Raw genomic sequence first — 23,322 nt, forward strand, 5'->3', positions numbered from 1 at the left:
ACTTAAATAAAAGTAGTTTATTTAAAATTTGCATCTAAATCTGCAAGAAGTTATCAGACAAATCTAAAGTAAAAACTAGCATAAAATGGAAATAAAGTACTGAAAAATGGCAATTATAGTTTAAGTCATTTAATGCATTTTATTTATTATTATTTATTATTCCTGTATTACTATTACTACTATTATTGAATATTTATATGAACTAAATCTAAACCCTTTTTTAAATATTATTTGTTATCGTTTTTTATCAGTTTTAGTTTAAGTCATTTAATGCATTTTATTTATTATATTTTTAATTCCTATATTATTATTATTATTTCTATTATTGACTATTTATATGAACTAAATCTAAACCCTTTTTTAAATATTATTTGTTATCGTTTTTTATCAGATTTAGTTTAAGTCATTTAATGCATTTTATTTATTATATTTTTAATTCCTATATTATTATTATTTCTATTATTGACTATTTATATGAACTAAATCTAAACCCTTTTTTAAATATTATTTGTTATTGTTTTTTATCAGTTTTAGTTTAAGTCATTTAATGCATTTAATTTATTATTATTTATTTATATGAACTAAATCTAAACCCTTTTTTAAATATCATTTGTTATCGTTTTTTATCAGTTTTAGTTTAAGTCATTTAATGCATTTAATTTATTATTATTTATTATTCCTGTATTATTATTATTAACATTATTGACTATTTATATGAACTAAATCTAAACCCTTTTTTAAATATTATTTGTTATCGTTTTTTATCAGTTTTAGTTTAAGTCATGTAATGCATTTTATTTATTATAATTTATTATAATTTATTCCTGTATTACTTAACTAGTTTTTACTCATTAATGGCTATTTATCTCTAGTGTTAGACTCACTAGTGTTATGTGGCATTTTATTTATTATTATATTTATTGTTGTATTTCTCTTTTTATCACTTTTTAAAAATATTATTTGTTTTCGTTTTTTAATCAGTTTTAGTTTAAGTCATTTAATGCATTTTATTTATTATTATTTATTATTCCTGTATTATTTTATTTCCTGTATCCTCCTGTATTATTATTTTATTTTATTTTATTATTCCTGTATTACTATTATTACTATTATTGACTATTTATATGAACTAAATCTGAACCCTTTTTTAAATATTATTTGTTATCGTTTTTTTTCCAGTTTTAGTTTAAGTCATTTAATGCATTTTATTTATTATATTTTTTATTCCTATATTATTATTATTTCTATTATTGACTATTTACATGAACTGATATAATATCTTTGAGGCGTTTGACTCACTGGTGTCGTCGGGGAAGCAGCGGTCCACCATGGCCATGTAGCGCTCCTCGGTGGTGAGGACGGCGCCTCCTGTAGGGAGCAGCTTCTGACGCGGAGGAACGCCTTTAATGAACGTCTGCAGAGACACACACACACACACACACACACACTTCACACTCTCATATCTATATAAATATCTATACATATATATGTGTGTGTGTTCCAGGTGAGCTCACCTCCAGGCTGTCGTGACACTCCAGGCAGTAGTTTGCTCTCACCACCACGTAGCGATCCTTCCACTTCCTGGTCTCGTCAAAATAAAGGACGCCCTCCTCGTACAGGACCTCGCCCTCCTCAGGAGCCTCCTTCAAAATAAATAAATACATGTTGAAGTATTGTCATGTTTCCAGCATGTTCTCCTGTCCTGTCCTCTCCTCTCGGCTCTGTGTAAACATTTCCCAAAATAACCAAAAAAAGAAATCAAATTTAACAAGAAAAGTTGCAGAATTACCAAAAAAAAGATACAAAATGACAAAAAAAGACGTAAATTACCAAAAAAGACACAAAAATAACTAAACGAAGACATAATATTACAAAAACAGACACAAAATGACCAAAAACCCCCCACAAAAATGACAAAAAAGCTGAGTTTTCTCCACATATTGTATATATTCTCTGTATAATCATGTTTCCAGCCTCTCCTGTCCTCTCCTCTCGGCTCTGTGTAAACATTTCCCAAAATAACCAAAAAAAGAAATCAAATTTACCAAGAAAAGTTGCAGAATTACCAAAAAAAGATACAAAATGACAAAAAAAAGACGTAAATTACCAAAAAAGACACAAAATGACAAAAAAGACGTGAATTACCAAAAAAGACACAAAAATAACTAAACCAAGACATAATATTACAAAAACAGACACAAAATGACAAAAAAACCCACACAAAATTATCAAAAATTACAAAAAAGCTGAGTTTTCTAGATCAGGTCCAGAGACCTGGTTCTGGTCCCAGACCTGGTTCTGGTCCAGTAGATCAGGTCTAGAGACCTGGTTCTGGATCCAGACCTGGTTCTGGTCCAGTAGATCAGGTCTAGACACCTGATTCTGGTCCCAGACCTGGTTCTGGTCCAGTAGATCAGGTCTAGAAACCTGGTTCTGGATCCAGACCTGGTTCTGGTCCAGTAGATCAGGTCTAGACACCTGATTCTGGTCCCAGACCTGGTTCTGGTCCAGTAGATCAGGTCTAGAGACCTGGTTCTGGTTCCAGACCTGGTTCTGGTCCACTAGATCAGGTCTAGAGACATGGTTCTGGATCCAGACCTGGTTCTGGTCCAGTAGATCAGGTCCAGAGACCTGGTTCTGGATCCAGACCTGGTTCTGGTACAGTAGATCAGGTCTAGAGACATGGTTCTGGATCCAGACCTGGTTCTGGTACAGTAGATCAGGTCTAGAGACCTGGTTCTGGATCCAGACCTGGTTCTGGTCCAGTAGATCAGGTCTAGAGACCTGGTTCTGGTCCAGTAGACCAGGTCCAGAGAGCCCTACCTTCTGCTGCAGCAGCTGTGTGATCTTCTCTTTGTGCTGCTCCAGATCATCTTCCACCTGAGAGAACCGGGTCACAGAGAACTGCTTCCTGTAGTACGGACTGAACTCCTTCAGCGTGGCCTCCGCCTCGCCTGCAGGGACACACAACAACAACACAACCGTCACACAACAGCACAACAACACAACAACACAACAACAACACAACAACACACTGCTGTTACTGTGAAACTCCAGCAGCTCTGCTCAGGTTTCAGCTTCAACAATAAGAAAAGAGGATGAAATACGAACCAGGAAGTTCAGTTCAAAACTTCTAAAAACACAAAGACGACACATTTATCTTCATCTGAGACCAGAAACACAAAGAAGATCCTTCATTTCATCTGATCTCTACCTGGACAGTGTTAAAACACTGATTCTGACACAGAATCAGCACAGTCATCAACTCAAACACAGTTAGAATGACAGAAATCCTTTTTTTTTTTTTTTAAAGTTACATTTCTTTGAAAAATCATTTTTAAAAATATGAGTTAAACAGAATTTATATATGAACACTTTTCTCACAAATGTCACAAAACACAAATTTACAAAACAAAAGTAAAATCACAAAGAAAAGATGAAAAAAGACAAAAGAAGAAAAATGACAAGAAAAAAAGATGAAGAAAGACACAAAATGACATAAAGACATAAAGAAGATTTTAAAATATGACGAAAAGTTACAAAAAAAGAAGAAAAAAACACACAAACATTATCATTTTTGCTAGGGAATTTTATAATTATAAACTATACTTAATTATATAATTAAGTGAAATTGAATTTATGTTTTATTGTGTTTCAATAGAGGTTCCTGACAAAGTCTAAAATCCTTGATGCAATAAATAAAATATATATGACACTTTAAAGCATTTAAAACCTAAAACACAAGAGGAAAGTTCAGATTAATTTGCATAAAACACCAACCAACGAGCTCAACTAACAAAACAAACCACATCAAGCTGGAACTCAATTTTTAAAAAATGCCCAAAACTTTTTCTTTGCAGCGCTGCGTTTTTGCCAAAACACTACACACACACACACACACACACACACACACACACACACACACACACACACACACACACACACACACACACACAGAACAGAGCTCTCTAAACCTGAGCTCATCCAAACGCTCATTTTCCATCCTGCAGCTGGATAACAAACACCAGATGATATCACACACTGCACCAGGGATTCACACTGTAATCAGGTCACACACACACACACACACACACACACACACCCTTGTCCTTCTGTCTTTGTGAGGACTCTTTATTCATCAGATGTGTTCCCTAGACCGTCTGACCTAAACCTGATTATAACCTGAACCTTAAAATCAAGTCTTAACCCTCAAACAGGCCTTTAAAGAAAACATGCCCTCATTTTGCTGGTAAAAGCCATGGTCCCCACTCTGTAGGACGTACAAGAAGACAAAAAACATGCATCCTTGTCCTTCTATCTTTGTGAGGACTCTGTATCCATCAAATGCATTCCTTAGACCACTTACTTAATTATAACCTGAACCTTAAAATCAAGTCTTAACCCTCAAACAGGCCTTTAAAGAAAACATGTCCTCATTTTGCTGGTTAAAGCCATGGTCCTCACTATGTAGGATGTACGAGAAGACACAAACACACACCCTTGTCCTTTTATCTTTTTGAGGACACATCGCACAAGACACAAGTGAGGTCCACCTGAAATGTCCTCACTTCACAAAAAGGTCCTCACTAAGTCAGTTAAGAACCAATTCTAGTCCTCACTATGATTGGAGTACAAGTACACACACACACACACACACACACCCTTGTCCTTCTATCTTAGTGAGGACTCTGTATTCATCAGATGCGTTCCCTAATCTGTCTGACCTAAACCTGATTATAACCTGAACCTTAAAATCAAGTCTTAATCCTAAAACAGGCCTTTAAAGAAAACATGTCCTCATTTTGCTGGTAAAAGCCATGGTCCCCACTCTGTAGGACGTACAAGAAGACAAAAAACATGCATCCTTGTCCTTCTATCTTTGTGAGGACTCTGTATCCATCAAATGCATTCCTTAGACCACTTACTTTATTATAACCTGAACCTTAAAATCAAGTCTTAACCCTCAAACAGGCCTTTAAAGAAAACATGTCCTCATTTTGCTGGTTAAAGCCATGGTCCTCACTATGTAGGACGCACGAGAAGACACAAACACACACCCTTGTCCTTTTATCTTTTTGAGGACACATCGCACAAGACACAAGTGAGGTCCATCTGAAATGTCCTGACTTCACAAAAAGGTCCTCACTAAGTTAGTTAAGAACCAATTCTAGTCCTCACTATGATTGGAGTACAAGTACACACACACACACACACACACACACACACACACACACACACCAATACTCATCAGATGTGTTCCCTAGACCGTCTGACCTAAACCTGATTATAACCTGAACATTAAAATCAAGTCCTCATTTTGCTGGTGAAAGCCATGGTCCTCACTATGTATGATATAAGAGAAGACACAAAAACACACCCTTGTCCTATCTTTTTGAGAACACGTCATTAATGTAATGAATGTATGAATGTAACGTCCTCACTTTACAAAAAGGCCCTCACTAAGTTATTTAAGTAATTCTGGTCCTCATTATGATTGGAGTACAAGTACACACACACACACACACACACACTCTGAGGACCCTCCTGCGGTCTGTCATGCTGGCAGAACATTCACATGATTCCTGCAGAAAAGAGAAAGTGCTCAGATTTCAGATTGTGAGGACTGAAACAGAGACTGAAGGAGAGTTTCTGTGTGTAAACCACATTAAAACACACTAAATGATTATTTACGCAGCTTTAAAGACTCAATATCCAGAAACGATTAGAGGAACTCCCAGTGAATCATCCTGCTGCCGGCGGATCAGCGTGTCTGAACCTGCGGCGGCTGATTATCGTTATTATCTCAGAGGGTGATGATGTCACGGCGCCACGACACGTTAAAGAAAACAGAAAATACAGAAACAGCAGCAGAAGTCTGATTCACCCTCTAATGATGAGGTCATTAATGTGTTTATTGGAGGTTTAAGGTGATAATAATACATTGTTATGATAATGAATAGATTAATTCATATTTACAGCTGGTATTTTTCATGTATCCTCTTCCTTTAAATATATGAAAAGAGTGAAAACAAAATTTGGGGCAAATCCTTGAATTGGGGGAGAGGGGGGATTACATTTTTTTTTTAGATAGAAAGCATTTTTGGCAAAACCATAATACCTATCATTGATCCGACTTCACTTTGAGCGTCCTGAGTTCTTCCTCAACGTCTACATATGTTTTTTTTTAAGAAAAATGAAAAAATAGCTTTGTTAGAGCGATCTAAAAAAACTGTTACATCTCCCTTTTTCAGAAATCTTCCTGCGTTTTTAATATGGGAGCCAATGAGGCTGTTGGTGGTGTTGGTGGTGCATCTGTGCGTCCTACGCCCAAACTATAACTCTGACAGCTTTACCAGAGGATTGTGAGGGAGAAGACTAATTTTCCTACGTTTCTATGTATAAATTATTTCTGTAGAGTGGAATTTGCGGCCTGGAGCGCAGTTTTCAAATTTATTTTTTGACAGTTTCTTCTCTCCCTCTACACTCTGGCGATGATGTCACACACTCTGACACGAACATTCCGTGCAATACACACCCATTATAATCTCAGAATTTCTCCAAAAATGATCATGGTCATTGAACAGGGATTGATAAAAAACTATATGACCTATCGAAACGTGGATTAATACACCGATACACAAGACTTGTGTCTACTGTTTAAAGTTTAAATGGAGTCTCTAGGTGAAATTATGCCGGAGAAGTAGACGTTTAAAAATCTCCAATTATTGTTCTTTTTCGCTCATTTTTTTTCAGCTGTCCCATTCATTTCAATGCAAAATTTTGGGCCGTTTTTCGCGATGTAGAGAAAAATAATAGCACACCGATCCCGATCAAACCACACGTTTTAATATATAATTTGTCCTGCAACTCTTCAAGTTGTAGGACTAGTAGCGGGACGAAATTGCGTCCGGAAGAGGAAGAAGAAGAAATCCACAGTATAACAGTAGTGCAGCACTGCTCGGTGCGATTGCCCCGAGGCCCTAATAATAAACGTTAAAAATGTATCAGTATATATATTATATATATATTGAGCCTCATGTTGAAAATGACAGTCAGGGCTGATATGTGAAGGTGTTTTTAGGAGAATAAACGTTGAGATGAAGATGTTTGTTGTGTTTTCTGGATGAATGAAGATGAATGAAACATATTTTCAGCTGCAGCTTGTTTCTCCATCAGCAGCTGCAGACTGAAGCTGCTTTCAGGCTCTCAGGGGAACTCTGTTTTTTCCTCCGTCCCAAACAATGCAGCGTGTAAAAGGTCAGCAGTGGGAGACCCCCTCTCCCCCCCTCCAACACGGGAAGCTTTAAATACCAGCACACTCCTGCTGCCTTTACACGTCATCATTCAGCACTAACAGAGTGAATATCCTGCTCATTACACAGTGAGAAAGGCAAAGAGTTCAGTGTGCACAGACTCCAACAAAGACTCTTGTTATGCAACACGCTGCAGCTGCACCGTGAAGGTTTTTAACCTTTTTATAATAAAAAAGAAGCCGTGAGTCACTCAGGGACGATGTGAAGACGTTCTGGAGACAGAAGACGGTTTTATGTGTCAGCTGGTTCAGTCCTGCAGAGCTGAGACTCACACAAGGTTTCTGTTAGAGGAGATGACCGAGGGTGTAACCTGAGAGGCTGCAGGAGGAGGAGGAGGAGGAGGAGGAGGAGGAGGAGGAGGAGGAGGAGGAGGAGGAGGAGGAGGAGGAGGAGGAACTTGTTCTTCCTCTGAGTTCAAGCTGGTTCACGGTGGATTTGACTGTCTGTGACGTCGAGCTCATCTGATCGCTCAACTGCCGCTCATGCAAAACTTTCTTTGTTTAATTTATTCTCCTTTCAGGTTAAGTGGTTATGCAAACAGACAGAGAGGAAGAGGAAGAGGAGGAGGAAGAGGAAGAGGAGGAGGAGAGATGTGATATTCACACACCTTCAGACGGCCTTTAAAAAGAAAGAAATATAGACGAGCTGCTGATTGTGATTGTGGCCTCTTTAAGCCGATTTATGCAGCAGTTTTTTTTTATAATAAAGTAAATAACTTCAGCTTTACTCACTGCTGGCTGAGTTTCATGCAGCCAGACTTTCTCCACAGAGACACAGAGACACAGAGCTCTGACTGAAACTCTTTCATTCTGCTACCAGAGGAGACACGCTTTAGGACCAAAAAAAGACCAAAAAAGACCAAAAAATGACGTAAAAATGACCAAAAAAGACGTAAAATGACCAAAGAAAGATGTAAAATGACGAAAAAAATACACAAAATGACCCAAAAAATGCAAAATTACCAAAAAACAACACAAACCGACCAAAGAAAGACACAAAAATACATGAAATGACAAAAAAAGGACCAAATAAAGACGTACAATTATCTAAAAAGATGCAAAATTACCAAAAAAAAAGACACAAAATGACAAAAAAACAACAACATAAAATTACCTAAAATAAGACATAAAATCATCAAAACTGCTGATTGTGATTGTGGCCTCTTTAAGCTGATTTATGCTCCAGTTTGTTTGTTTTTTTCAAATAACTTCAGCTTTACTCACTGCTGGCTGAGTTTCATGCAGCCAGACTTTCTCCACAGAGACACAGAGCTCTGACTGAAACTCTTTCATTCTGCTACCAGAGGAGACACGCTTTAGGACCCAAGCAGACACAAAATGAGCAAAAAAAGAGATAAAAATGACTAATAAAACAACATGAAGTGACCGAAAAATAGGCAAAAAAGATGCAAAATGACCAAAGAAAGATGTAAAATGACCAAAAAATACACAAAAGGACATAAAAAGGACACAAGATTACCAAAAGAAGACGTAAAAATGACCAAAAAAAGACACAAAATTACCCAAAAAACGCAAAATTACCAAATAAAGACACAAAATAACCAAAAAATGACACAAAATAATACAAAAAACATGTAAAGTTACCTAAAATAAGACATAAAATTATCAAAAAAAGACGTAACATTACCTAAAAAAAGACCAATAAAAGTAAAAGGACACAAAATGACCAAAAAAAACCTTTAAATTACCTTAAAAAAAGACAAAAAATGGAGAGAAAAAAGAAAGACAAATAAGACACCAAAATGACAAAAAACAAACATAAAATTACAGAAAAAAGGCATAAAATTATCAAAAAAATATGTGATAATACCTAAAAAAAGACAAAAAATGGCAAAAATAGACACAAACTGACAAAAAAAGACCCTTAAATGAGGAGAACGGCGTTATTATTTTGTTGTAAAAGATAATGAAATGAAAAGATAATTCATAGTTCCTGAAGTTGAGCTTTGACGTACGAATCAAAGTTATTAACTGATGGTTATTAATGAAGTTTGTATATTAATGAAGTTATTGTAACATTTCCTGAAGATCAATAGAGAAACTTTAATGGATGAAATGAGGAGAAGTGAGAGTCGTTTCTCTGCGTCTCAAAGCAACAAAAAGCTTTTAAACAGTGGAACTGATCAGAAATCAGTCTGTTAGATTTATTAAACAAAACAATAAATTATTCATTGAATAATCTCTGATTACTCACAACAACAACAACAACAACAACTGCTGCTTTGTTTTCTGTGGCTGTTCTTCAGTAACGAGCTGCTGAACGTCGTCAAAATCACTTCATAAAGACGGAAAACAGGCGACAACAAGCTCAACAACTGGCTCATTCACACACACACACACACACACACACACACACACACACACACACACACACACACACACACACACACACACACACACACACACACCCTGAGTGCTTCCTGTGTGAGGTGCTCTGCTCACATTAATTATTCTCTCTGATTATTTGGGAGTTTCCTCTAAACACGCTGCACGTTTTCACACAAACACTCATTCAGTTTCTCAACCTGCTGCTCGTCTGTGTGTGTGTGTGTGTGTGTGTGTGTGTGTGTGTGTGTGTGTGTTCATTCTGCTGCCGTCTGTGCAGAGAAACAAACCAAACACAGTGAAGCAGCTGCGATCGGATTTGATGAGTCGCACGTAAAATTACAAAAAAAAGACACAAAAAGACATGAAATGACCAAAAAAAAGACACAAACCGAATAAAAAAAAAAGACACTAAATAACCCAAAAATATGTAAAATGATAAAAAAGACACAAAATTACCAAAATTACCTAAAAAAAGACGTAAAATTAAACCCTAAAAAAAGATATATTACCTTAAAAAGACACAAACTGACCAAAAAAGAGAGCTTGTGTGTGTGTGTGTGTGTGTGTGTGTGTGTGTGTGTGTGTGTTCTTGTACTTCCTACATAGTGAGGACCGGAACACGTTTTTAACCAACAGAGTGAGGACATTTTTGCAAAGTGAGGACATTTCGGCCGGTCCTCACTTCTTTAAAGGCTTTTTTTTTTAGATTTCAGACTTTGTTTTAAGGGTTAAAGGTTACATGATAATGATAATTAACTGAAACTGTATTGTGTGGTTACAAAACTAACTAAAATTATAGTGAAAATGTCCTTCGTTTTCATCTTTGTCAACTTTTTTCATACATAATGAAGATGGATCAGACAAAGGAAATAAAGGCAAAATTTACTGTGACCTCTTTTAATCTCCCACCCAACAAATACCCCATTACAAAAAACTACAACTAATAAAAACTAAACTGAAACTAAAGCATTTTTTTTTTAAATGCTAAACTAAAAATAGTAAACTCACTCTAAAAACTCATTAAAACTAACTGAATTTGAAAACAAAAATTTACAACAAAATTAAAACTAATGAAAAATCAAAAACTATTATAACCTTGCAAGGGAATTCACTATTCCAATGAGGGTCCTCACAAAGATAGAAGTACAAGAGTGTGTGTGTGTGTGTGTGTGTTGCTGCCGTCTGTGCAGAGAAACAAACCAAACCCAGTGAAGCAGCTGCGATCGGATCTGATGAGTCGCTGCACGACTCGACGTCAGGGATTCACATTAGCATCGAAACACGTTTGAAATCATCTCAGAGAGAAAAAACAAGTTCAAAGTCGAAAAAACAACCAAAAAAGACAAAAAAAAAGACCTAAAATTACAAAAAAAAGACACAAAATGACGTAAAATGAACAGAGAAAGGTGTAAAGTGACCAAAAAATACACAAAATGACATAAAAAAAAGACACAAAATGACCAAAAAGAAGACGTAAAATGACCAAATAAAGACACAAAATGACATAAAAAAAGACACAAAATTACCAAAAGAAGACGTAAAATGACCAAATAAAGACACAAACTGACCAAAAAAGAGAAAAATACCAGAAAAAGTGGCGTCACGTTCTCACTTTTTATTCCACGTTTAGACGAGCGTCTTTAGGTGGAAATCTGCATCATACGGTGACGATGTTGCTGCAGTTTTTAACCCTTTAGATGGAAACGTGACAGTGGAACGTTTATAAGATTTCCTCTCTGGAGGGGGGTTTCATTTTCTTTTGCATTTTTAAGCCTATAAAAACACCATCACCTTCTAAACACAAGGCACATCTGATTAAATATTTTGCCTTTTTTCCCCGAGAGCATTGCTGTCCCAAAAAAGATGCAAAATGACCAAAAAAAGACATAAAATGCCTCAAAAAGACATAAAATTAAAAGAATAAAATTTAAAATGACCAAAAAAAAGACAAAAAAAATGACCAAAAAAAGACGTAAAATGACCACAAAGACACAAAATTCATCAAAAAGACATAAAATTACAACAATAAAATTTAAAATGACCAAAAAAAGACAAAAAAATGACCAAAAAAGGCCTTAAATGAGGAGAACAGTGTTGGTATTTTATTGTAAAATAATTATTAAATAAAAAGATAGTTCATAGTTCCTCAAATTGAGCTTTGACATATGAATCAGAGTTATTAAATGATGATAATTTGTAAAATTTTGGTTCTCTGCTGTCTAAACAAAAGGTACATCTGATCAAATATTTTGTCGTTTTCACCCGAGAGCGTCGTCATGGTAACCAGACCCTAAGAAAGACTGCTGACTCATCGCTGCAGGTGAAAAAAGGAAGTAAAAGCACTAAGAACAGCAGGAGAGTTACAGGTGTAACTGTTACAGGTGTAACTGTTACAGGTGTAACTGTTACAGGTGTAACTGTTACAGGTGTAACTGTCCTCCTGCAGGAGAACCAGAGAAGAAGCTGCTGGAGGAAGATCAGGAAGATAACAGCTGCCATAAGACTGTCAACACCAGCACAACCTGAACCTGTTGGAGCTTTATTTATTTCTTTTCTGCACATTTTGCATATAATCTGCACACTATTCACTTAATTTGCACTAAATTGTATATAGCAAGGTTATAATAGTTTTGGATTTTTCATTAGTTTTAGTTTTAATTTCGTTGTGAATTTTTGTTTTCAGATTCAGTTAGTTTTAGTTAGTTTTTAGAGTGAGTTTGCTAGTTTTAGTTTAGTTTTTATTTTTTGAAAATGCTTAGTTTTAGTTTAGTTTTTATTAGTTTTAGTGTTAGTTTTAGTCTTTTTGTAATGGGCTATGTGTTGGTGCCAGATTCAAAGTGGTCATAATAAATGTTTCCTTCATTTCCTTTGGTTTATCATCTCAGCCCCAATAAGGTTATTAACTCTTACAGTTCTGGGTGTTTTGAATTTTGGTTCTAGTGTAAACATCCCAGTCTCAGTAAACATATTTAATAATGTGTTCCTGCATGTTCTAATAGAAACACTGAATTATGAATGAAAAAAGTTGACAAAAACCAAAACTAAGGACATTTTCACTATAATTTTAGTTAGTTTTGTAACCACACAATACAGTTTCAGTTAGTTATCGTTTTTCTAAAAACTCTAGTTTTTATTTTTATTTCAGTTAACGAAAATGTTTTTTCAATTCTAGTTTTCGTTATTTCGTTAGTTTTCGTTAACTATAATAACCTTGGTATATAGTATATTATATATTATTGAATGTCTTTTTCTATTAGGTTTTTTTTTTTTTTTTATCTTTATCTTAAAGGGAAATTATTTTGTCTGAAATTGTTGTGGTCACCACAAAGAAATTTCCCCGATGTGGGATTAATAAAGTCAAATCCAATCTAAATCTAAGACGAGGAGACACACCTGGAGACCTGAACACCTGGACACCTGGAGACCTGAACACCTGAACACCTGAACACCTGGAGACCTGAACACCTGAACACCTGGAGACCTGAACACCTGGAGATTAATCCAGCGTCTCTGAGAACACACTGAATAATCCTACTGGGTGTGAACGCATCACTTTCTAAACACAAAACACACCCAGAACAGCTGACATTACACACACACACACACACGGTATGTGAAGTATGAGTGTGTGTGTGTGTGTGTGTGTGTGTGTGTAGTGATTCCGCCCTTGTTTCACTGGAGAAACCTGCTCGTCCACCTTCACAGCAGAAGCTCAATCTACCTGGTTTTATAGACTAAATCCACTGAAACTGCAGCCTTTTTACATCAGTGAACCAATGACCTAATGCTCATAGGAGTCTATGGGTGGGGCTGACAGACGCTCATAGGAGTCTATGGGTGGGGCTGACAGACGCTCATAGGAGTCTATGGGTGGGGCTGACAGACGCTCATAGGAGTCTATGGGTGGGGCTGACAGACGCTCATAGGAGTCTATGGGTGGGGCTGACAGACGCTCATAGGAGTCTATGGGTGGAACTGACAGACGCTCATAGGAGTCTATGGGTGGAACTGACAGACGCTCATAGGAGTCTATGGGTGGAGCTGCAGAGGCACAATAAAGTAAAAAAGTGAACTCCCAAAACTAAAAACACACATAAATAAAGCCAGAGTCACTTCGTCACATCTCCTGAAGGTTCAGCCTCCACTGATATGACGGTTTAGAGCAGGGGGCTCAAACTCGCGGCCCGTGGGCCAATTGTGGCCCTCGTGATGATATTTTGTGGCCCCAACCTTGATATGAAAGTTTAATTTGAGTTTTATATGAATGGCACTTTACCGTGTTGTGTGTGGAAGGTCCCTTTAATTACTGTTTTGGTCATTTAGTGTCTTTTTTTGGTCATTTTGTGTCTTTTTTGGTCATTTTGTGTTTTTTTAAGTAATTTAGTTTTTTTCTGTCATTTTGATACTGCCTCCAGCAGCCCCCAGGTAATTGGAGTTTGAGACCCCTGATTTAGATATCAAATGCAAAAAATAACAATTATTGCATTAAAAAAAAGATTTTAAAAAAATCACACACACAATCACCAGGAACCTAAAGAGATTCTGATTTGTATATATGGAAACATGGTGTGTGTGTCACTGGCATGTCAGCACATGTACACACCAACATGTGAACACACACCATGACTCAGTGAAGAAGAATGCACACACACACACACACACACACACACACACACACACACACACACACACACACATACACACACACACACACACACACACACACACACACACATACACACACACACACCTGACATGTTTCAGGTTTCCTCAGTTTTTCTCGCTGCAGAAACTCGCCAATAAAACTTGTTTAAAGTGTTTTTAAGAAAGAGTTAAAAGCACAAAAAGATCAACACACTGCACAGAAATACTCACTGTTAGTTCACACACACACACACACACACACACACACACACACACAACAACACATTGTGTTGATAAAAGAGTTTCTTTGTGTCGTCAGTCAGGAAATACCCGACACTCTGAGCAAGTCACTGCAGGAGAAAAATGTGGGACAAAGGCACAGAATGTGTGTGTGTGTGTGTGTGTGTGTGTGTGTGACAGATATATGAGTGTGTGCATTGGTTGTATTTTCTGGTTTTCTAGTTCTGGGATGAACAGAAACACGACATTAAGAACCCGTTCCTCCTCAAGTTTCTATCATTTCTTCTTTCTGAGAAGCCGATAATAAAGCCAATCTATTAATCATGCAACATATAAATCACCAGAAGGTATTTAAAGTAACAGTGGAGCTCAAAAGCTGAAAATTCAATCAATAAATCAGCAGAAAATTTCAGATGAAAACAGGCTGTTTCCTGCTTCGTTCTCACACAAACAAAACAGAATTCTCTGTTCATATTAAACTGTAGAAACAGAACCAACATGCAGCGATATAACACCCAGTCCTGCATGACAAAAACATACAAAAAATGACACAAAATTACCAAAAAAAGACATAAAAGTGACCAATAATGACATAAAATGACTATAAAAAGACGTAAAATGACCAAGAAAGACACAAAATTATCAAAAAAGATTTAAAGTTGCCAAAAAAAGACACAAAATGACAAAAAAATGTAAAATGACCTAAAATAAGACATAAAATTATCAAAATAAAGATGTAACATTACCTTAAAAAAGGCACTAAATAACCAATAAAAGTCAAAAGACAAAAAATGACCAAAATAAGATTTAGTGACCAAAAAAATGACATAGAATGACAATAAAAAGATGCAAAATTACCAAAAAAAGACAGAAACTGATCAAAAAAGACACAAAATGGAAAAAAAGGCACAAATGACAAAAAAAGACACAAAATGATTTTTAAAAAGACTTAAAATTATCAAAAAAAAGATATAAAGTTTCCAAAAAAATGACAAAAAATGTAAAATTACCTAAAATAAGACACCGTCTGAGATTCATGTGTTGCCTTACAGTTGTTTTAGTGCAGCATTTTTGCTCTGCAAGTTTAGGAAAAAACTGTGTCGCATTGTTTTTTTTCTCTGCAATTTATATAGTAATATGTAAAAATAGCCCGGAGGAGTTTTCACTGTCGGGGTCCAGCAGAACTCACTCCCTGAAGAAAAGCTTGTAAATTTAAATGCATCAACGTGGTGCAACTGGGAGGAAAATAAAGAGATGTGTGAAGGAGTGTGTGCTCTTTAAAACACTGTAATCATAAACACATTGTTCATGTTGAGGATCGTCCCAGAGAACGCTGCACACATCCACTCACTCATTACCTCCGTGGAGTCTTAAAGGGATATTTGGTCCTTTTTTAATGTCTTTTCATGTCTTTGTAAGTCATTTTGTGTCTTTTTTGTCATTTTGTGTCTTGTTGTTTTGTATTTTTAAATTATTTTGTGTCTTTTTTGGTCATTTTGTGTCTTCTGTGGGGTTTTTTTTGGTTATTCTGTCTTCTCATTTTGTGTCTTTTTTTTTTGTCATTTTGTGTCTTTTATGATCACTTTTGTCTTTCTTGGTCATTATGTGTCTTTTTTTGGTCACTTGTGTTTTTTTTGTAATTTTTTGTCTTCTGTGGGGTTTTTTTTGTTATTCTGTCTTCTAATTTTGTGTCTTTTTTGGTCATTTGTGTCTTTTTTTGGTCATTTTGTGTCTGTTGTTGTGTCTTTTTTAGTAATCGTATGTCTTTTTTTGGTCATTTGGTGTCTCTTTTTTCATTTTGTGTCTTTTTTTGGTCAATGTGTGTCTTTTGTGGGGTTTTTTTTTGGTTATTCTGTCTTCTCATTTTGTGTCTTTTTGGGTCATTTTGTGTCTTTTTTTTGTGGTCCTTTTGTGTCTTTTTTTGGTCTGAGTTGTTTTTATGTCTGGATTTGATGAAGAAGCCATGCTTTGGCGCTTTTGGAGACTCCAGAGGGTTAAAACTCTGGATCAGTCTGCAAAATCAGATACATGCAAGTTTTCCTTTTGATTCAAGCAGCAGAAACAGTTTGAGCAGAACGTGTTTGAGTTTATTTGACCTACTTCACATCACACGCTGCAGGGTCGATGCTGAGAGAAGTAATGTGCAGAATGTTAGCTAATCAACAGTGAACACAGAGTCCAGCTGAGGCTGATGGAGGGTCTGATACAAACCAAAGTATCAGACACATTAAAACGCTGACGTGATGAAAAGTCAGAGAGAGATTCAGAGTCAGGGAACATGAATATTTGGAAAGATGGAGGCTGGAACAAGCTAATGTCTTGTTGTGTACAAGGAAAGAACAACAAATATTTGTTCATACAAATCTAAAATACTGGAAAGTTAAAAGGATGTGGATAGGCCTGTCGCCATTATCATTGATCCGACTTCACTTTGAGCATCCGGAGTTCTTCCTGAACGTCTACATATGTGTTTTGCTGGGGGGGGGGGGGGGGGGGGATGAATAGTGAATAGTAAATAGTGTGCTTTTGCAAGCAAGCACACAAAAAATAAATAGTCCCGGTGAATAGTAGTTAATGTGCTTTTGCAGGCAAGCACACAAAAAAGAAATAGTCCCGGTGAATAGTAATTAGTGTGCTTTTGCAAGCAAGCACACACAAAAACAAATAGTCCTGGTGAATAGTAATTAGTGTGCTTTTGCAAGCAAGCACACAAAAATAGGAAGAAGCCTGGTGGATAGTATATAGTGTGCTCTGACAAGCACACTCAATTAAAAGTTGAGGAAAGGTTTGTGTGGTGCAGCAGAGAGAACGTTTCTATCCCGGAGCTTTAGAGAAGCTTTGCAGAAAGTGAATCAAGGACTTTGTGGGTTTTTCACAGATGGTTAGAGATTTATCTCCCAGAGCTCTGAGATTACATGAACAGAGAGAGGAAAGGTTCCTGTCAGAGGGACAGGTTTCACACACACACCATTAGCTGCTGCAGGTGGGCGCGTCGGCAAGCTTTTCTCAACAACAATAAACTGAGCGGAGACGTTTACGAGCTGCTGATCCTGTTTGACGCTCACATACCAGCTCACCTGACGCTGCACACAACGATTCTCTTTACACGCAAAATACGCCGCAAACTTCTAAACATCTGTGAGTCTGAAACTCTGAGATATGAAACATAAAACTGACCGAGCTCCTGATCCGAGCTTCTCCTTTAAACCTAAAACACTCAAAAACAGGCAAACACTGGGAGAAACAGTTATTTACTTTATTTCTGAGAGGAGCTGGATGTGGTTAGCTTAGCTTAGCATCAACACTGGAAGCAGGGGGAAACAGCTAGCATGGCTCAGTGCAACGTTTAAAAGATAATCATAACTAGAGCAGCCTACTTGTTTTCAGCAGTGAAACTTGGGCTGAAAGTGAGCTGCCTCACAGAACAGGATGTATGCAGAGATGGAGAGGCTGCAGTGGCATGGAGGAGAAGAAACGTTTAACTTGTAATCTAACTTGGTCAGTTACTGACTACTTGATTTTAAAAGTAACTAAGTTCCTTTTAAAAGGAGTAATCACTAATCAGAAATCAGATTACTTTTTCAAAGTAACTGTGGCAACACTGGACTGAATGGAGTTTAGGTTCAGACACATCCAGAGCTCTCTCTAGCTTTCTCTCTCCCTTTCGCTCTCTCTCTCTCGCTCTCTCTCCCTTTCGATCTCTCTCTCGCTCTCTCGATCCCTCTCGCTCTCTCTCGCTCCCTCTCTCTCTCCCTTTTGATCTCTCTCTCGCTCTCTCGATCCCTCTCGCTCTCTCTCTCTCCCTTTCGCTCTCTCTCTCCCTCTCTCTCCCTTTCGCTCTCTCGCTCCCTCTCTCACACCCCCTTTCTCTGGGCTCTCCCTCTCTCGCTCCCTCTCTCTCTCCCTCCCTTTCGCTCTCTCTCGCTCCCTCTCTCTCTCCCTTTCGCTCTCTCTCCCTCTCGCTCTCTCTCGCTCCCTCTCTCACTCCCTCTCTCTCTCTCGCTTTCACTCTCTCTCCCTTTCGCTCTCTCTCTCCCTTTCGCTCTCTCTCGCTCCCTCTCTCTCTCCCTTTCGCTCTCTCTCGCTCCCTCTCTCGCTCCCTCTCTCGCTCCCTCTCTCTCTCCCTTTCGCTCTCTCTCGCTCCCTCTCTCGCTCCCTCTCGCTCTCTCTCGCTCCGTCTCCCGCTCCCTCTCTCTCTCCCTTTCGCTCTCTCTCTCCCTTTCGCTCTCTCTCGCTCCCTCTCTCTCTCCCTTTCGCTCTCTCCCTTTTGCTCTCTCGCTCCCTTTTGCTCTCTCTTGCTCCCTCTCTCGCTCCCTCTCTCTCCCTTTCGCTCTCTCTCCCTCTCTCCCTCCCTTTGGCTCTCTTGCTCCCTCTCTCGCTCCCTCTCTCTCTCCCTTTCGCTCTCTCTCGCTCCCTCTCTCTCTCCCTTTCGCTCTCTCGCTCCCTTTTGCTCTCTCTCGCTCCCTCTCTCCCTCCCTTTGGCTCTCTCGCTCCCTCTCTCGCTCCCTCTCTCTCTCCCTTTCGCTCTCTCTCGCTCCCTCTCTCTCTCCCTTTCGCTCTCTCGCTCCCTTTTGCTCTCTCTCGCTCCCTCTCTCTCTCGCTCCCTCTCTCTCTCGCTCCCTCTCTCTCCCTTTGGCTCTCTCTCCCTCTCTCCCTCCCTTTGGCTCTCTCGCTCCCTCTCTCGCTCCCTCTCTCTCTCCCTTTGGCTCTCTCGCTCCCTCTCTCGCTCCCTCTCTCTCTCCCTTTGGCTCTCTCGCTCCCTCTCTCTCTCCCTTTCGATCTCTCTTGCTCCCTCTCTCCCTCCCTCTCTCCCTCCCCCTGGGGTTTGAATTTCCAAAACCCAGAAAACAAAGCGAAGAGCTTTTCCCTCAGACAACTTGAATTACAAGATCCTGAAAGATTATCATGTTTTTTTTTTTTTTTTGAGAGACAATGTGTGTGCTGTTTATAATCAGTGTGAACAACCTGGTTATTAAAGCATCATTTCATCATCTAAAGTGACATGATGAAGCTCAGATCTCTGTTTTGCATCACGTCAGGCTGCAGTGTTGTCCTTCTGCTTTCACACTGATTCATTAAATCCCTTGTTGTTTGAACAGCAGCAGACTTTGCAGTGATTTGCATGGAGCTCAGTAAACAACAGGTGGGTTTCCAGCAGCGAGCAGCTTCCTCTCTTTGTGGAGCTTCAGCTCTAAAAGAGGGGGAAAGTCTCTGGATGTCTGAGGGGTTGTGTAATGGCAGCTGGAGTGACACAGCATGCAGCGCTGCAGCCAAAACAAAGACTCTCTGCTACGACTGCTGCAGCCATGTTGGTGAAGCCTGAGCAGCGAGAACGCTCAGAAACTGGGAATAAAGTGTCGTGCATTTTAATTACAAACACACAGAATGGTTTTATTATTTTGGACACCATATTTACTGTGTGAGTAGATGATGTAATGCTGCAAACTGAGCTCACTGCTGTGGGAGACTTTACTCTGTGGCCTTGTGTTTCACTACAAATATATATATATATAAATCTCTATGAATCTTTAAGTCCTGCAGCTCTGTAGAATCAGCACAATCATGGCTAGAAGTGGGAACAACTCAAACATGTCTAGACATGTTAGAATGACAGATATCAGAAAAAAAAGAAAAAACACAAGTTGAATCACTTTTCCAAGTGCCCACAAGTGTACCGAATGTTGTAACAAACAAAAATGGCCTAAAAAGACACAAAATTCCCCAAAGTATATGTAAAATGAACAAAAAAGACACAAAACGACACAAAATGACACAAAATGATGTAAAAAGACAAAAAAACAATACAAAAAATTACGTAAAATTAAGAAAAAAAAGACAAAAAAGGACACAAAATGACCAATAAAAGACATTAAAACGACCAAAACAGTTTTCTCCACATATTGAAGTATTGTCATGTTTCCAGCCTCTCCTGTCCTCTCCTCTCTGCTCTGTGTAAACAGCCTCTCCTGTCCTCTCCTCTCTGCTCTGTGTAAACAGATTCTCAGCAGAATCAATCATGTCTTCAGTGTCTCTGAGCAGAATTTAATGTTTTTAACAGGATCTGGTTTATTTTAAATGACACATGAAGAATAAAGCGATTCTGACACTAATATCAACATTTAACACAAGTTTTGGTCACTTTTATATGACAGAAACTTTAGTAACTGATGATCCGTTCAAGCACCGTAGGAAAGTTCAAACTCTGACGATAATATCTGTTTTTACAATTTCTTTTCCACAATAAATGCTGGCTTTTTTTGTGATTTTTTTATGGAAAACATACGTGCAGTTCAAAGAGTTCAGAATTTAAAAGTGGTCCCAGAATTGAACCCTGAGGAACTCCAGAATATAACTGACACAGAGCTAAAGCACCAATAATGACACATAGAGAATAAAGAGATTCTGACACAAATATCAACATTTAACACAAGTTTTGGTCACTTTTTATAACAGAAACTTTCGTAAACTGATGATCCGTTCTAAGACCGTCAGAAAGTTCAAACTCTGACGATAATGCCCGAGTTTAATTTTGTGTACTGTTTGGTCATTTTAAAGCTTTTTTCGGTCATTTAGTGTGTTTTATTGGTCATTTCGTATCTTTTTTTTGGTAATTTAGTGAAATTTCTTGGTCAAATTCTGTCTTTTTTGTCATTTTTGGTCATTTAGTGTGTTTATTAATCATTTCGTATCTTTTTTTGATAGTTTAGTGACATTTTTTAGTCAATTTCTGTCTTTTTTTGTCATTTTAAGCTTTTTTGGTCACTTAGTATGTTTTATTGATCATTTAGTATCTTTTTTGGTAATTTCGTTCAATTTTTTAGTCAATTGCTGTCTTTATTTTTTGTAATTTTGTGTAATTTTTGGTCATGTTAAAGCTTTTTTTGGTCTTTTTTGTAATTTTGTGTCTTTCTTGGTAATTTCACGTTCTCCTGGGGAAAGAGACACTCACTCATGCTACTCAGAGAACCGGGGTTATGTTAATAACCTAAAGTTTCTTTCTACGTTTTCCTTTGGTTGTATTCCTGCAGCAGATGAACTGGAGTCAGGAGTCTGGAACATGCTGCTGCTGTGGAAACTGCCAGACTTCCTCTGAACTCTTTAGCAGAAACAGGTTTGTCTCTGATTGTGTTTGTGAATAAATCTGAGAGAAGAATTCAAATGTAATGTGCAGCTCCTACTTTAAACACATGATAATGAGCTTGTGGAGGCCATATTTCACTAATTGCTCCAGCATGTGTCTGTGGGGCTTCATGGATTCTCGGGGCATATTTTCCACACTAAAAATCTCACGGCAGCTAAACTAGATTGTGAGGCTCATTTTGTTTCTGAGAGACAAGAGATGTAGTGAGATGTAGTTATTTACAGGGATGATGTTTCTGAGTAACATCTGGCAGTGACGCATGTTTACCCTCCACATATTTCACCAGCCGAGGAGCTCCACAGGCTGCAACATCTGCTCCGAACCGCTGCTCGTCTCATCATGACCACTCTGACTCACGCTGGGGTCCATTCGCTCTCAAACTGGTTCTGGTTCCTGAACTGGTCTGAACCGGAACAGATGAGCTCCTGCTGCAGTCAGAGCTGTGCAGGTCACTGGTCATTTTAGAGCTTTTTTTGGTCATTGTGTGTGTTTTATTGGTCATTTCGTATCTTTTTTGGTCAATTCCTGTCTATTATTAGTAATTTTGTGTACTGTTTGGTCATTTTAAAGCTTTTTTTTGTCATTTAGTGTGTTTTATTGGTCATTTCGTATCAATTTTTTTGGTAATTTAGTAATATTTCTTGGTCAATTTCTGTCTTTTTACATTTTTGGTCATTTAGTGTGTTTTATTGGTCATTTCATATCTTTTTTTGTAATTTAGTGAAATTTCTTGGTCAATTTCTGTCTTTTTTGTAATTTTGTGAAATTTTTGGTCATTTAGTGTGTTTTATTAGTCATTTTGTATCTTTTTTGGTCAATTCCTGTCTATTTTTAGTAATTTTGTGTACTGTTTGGTCATTTTAAAGCTTTTTTTTGTCATTTAGTGTGTTTTATTGGACATTTCGTATCTATTTTTTTGGTAATTTAGTAATATTTCTTGGTCAATTTCTGTCTTTTTTAATTTTTGATAATTTAGTGTGTTTTATTGGTCATTTCATATCTTTTTTTTGGTAATTAAGTGAAATTTCTTGGTCAATTTCTGTCTTTTTTGTAATATTGTGTACTTTTTAGTCATTTTAAAGCTTTTTTTGTCATTTAGTGTGTTTCATTGGTCATTTTGTATCTTTTTGGGTAATTTAGTGCAATTTCTTGGTCAATTTCTGTCTCTTTTTCGTAATTTTGTGTATTTTTTGGTCATTTAGTGTGTTTTATTGGTCTTTTTGTATCTTTTTTGGTCAATTCCTGTCTATTTTTAGTAATTTTGTGTACTGTTTGGTCATTTTAAAGCTTTTTTTTGTCATTCAGTGTGTTTTATTGGTCATTTCGTATCTTTTTTTTGGTAATTTAGTGAAATTTCTTGGTCAATTTCTGTCTTTTTGTCATTTTTGGTCATTTTAAGCTTTTTTGGTCATTGAACATGTTTTATTGGTCATTTCATATCTTTTTTGGTAATTTAGTAATATTTCTTGGTCAATTTCTGTCTTTTTTGTAATTTGTGGTCATTTAGTGTGTTTTATTAATCATTTCGTATCATTTTTTGATAGTTTAGTGACATTTTTTTGTCAATTTCTGTCTTTTTTTGTCATTTTTAGCTTTTTTGGTCACTTAGTATGTTTTATTGATCATTTAGTATCTT

The 23,322-nt window shown here is 37.3% G+C and overlaps 1 protein-coding gene across 1 annotated transcript in view; it reads right to left on the bottom strand.

The window, feature by feature from the left end:
- niban1a (niban apoptosis regulator 1a) overlaps nucleotides 1–23,322 on the bottom strand; it is a 51,651-nt gene that overhangs the window by 22,415 nt on the left and 5,914 nt on the right. Inside the window, exons 2-4 of the mRNA XM_059341813.1 lie at nucleotides 2,824–2,954; nucleotides 1,515–1,643; nucleotides 1,300–1,414 (exon numbers count right to left, since the gene is read on the bottom strand). Of these exons, the coding sequence (XP_059197796.1) occupies nucleotides 1,300–1,414; nucleotides 1,515–1,643; nucleotides 2,824–2,954 (375 nt within the window). The remainder of the gene's footprint in view (nucleotides 1–1,299; nucleotides 1,415–1,514; nucleotides 1,644–2,823; nucleotides 2,955–23,322) is intronic.

The sequence above is a fragment of the Centropristis striata genome, chromosome 9, assembly GCF_030273125.1.
Source record: "Centropristis striata isolate RG_2023a ecotype Rhode Island chromosome 9, C.striata_1.0, whole genome shotgun sequence".
In the NCBI taxonomy this organism is placed as follows: Eukaryota; Metazoa; Chordata; class Actinopteri; order Perciformes; family Serranidae; genus Centropristis; species Centropristis striata.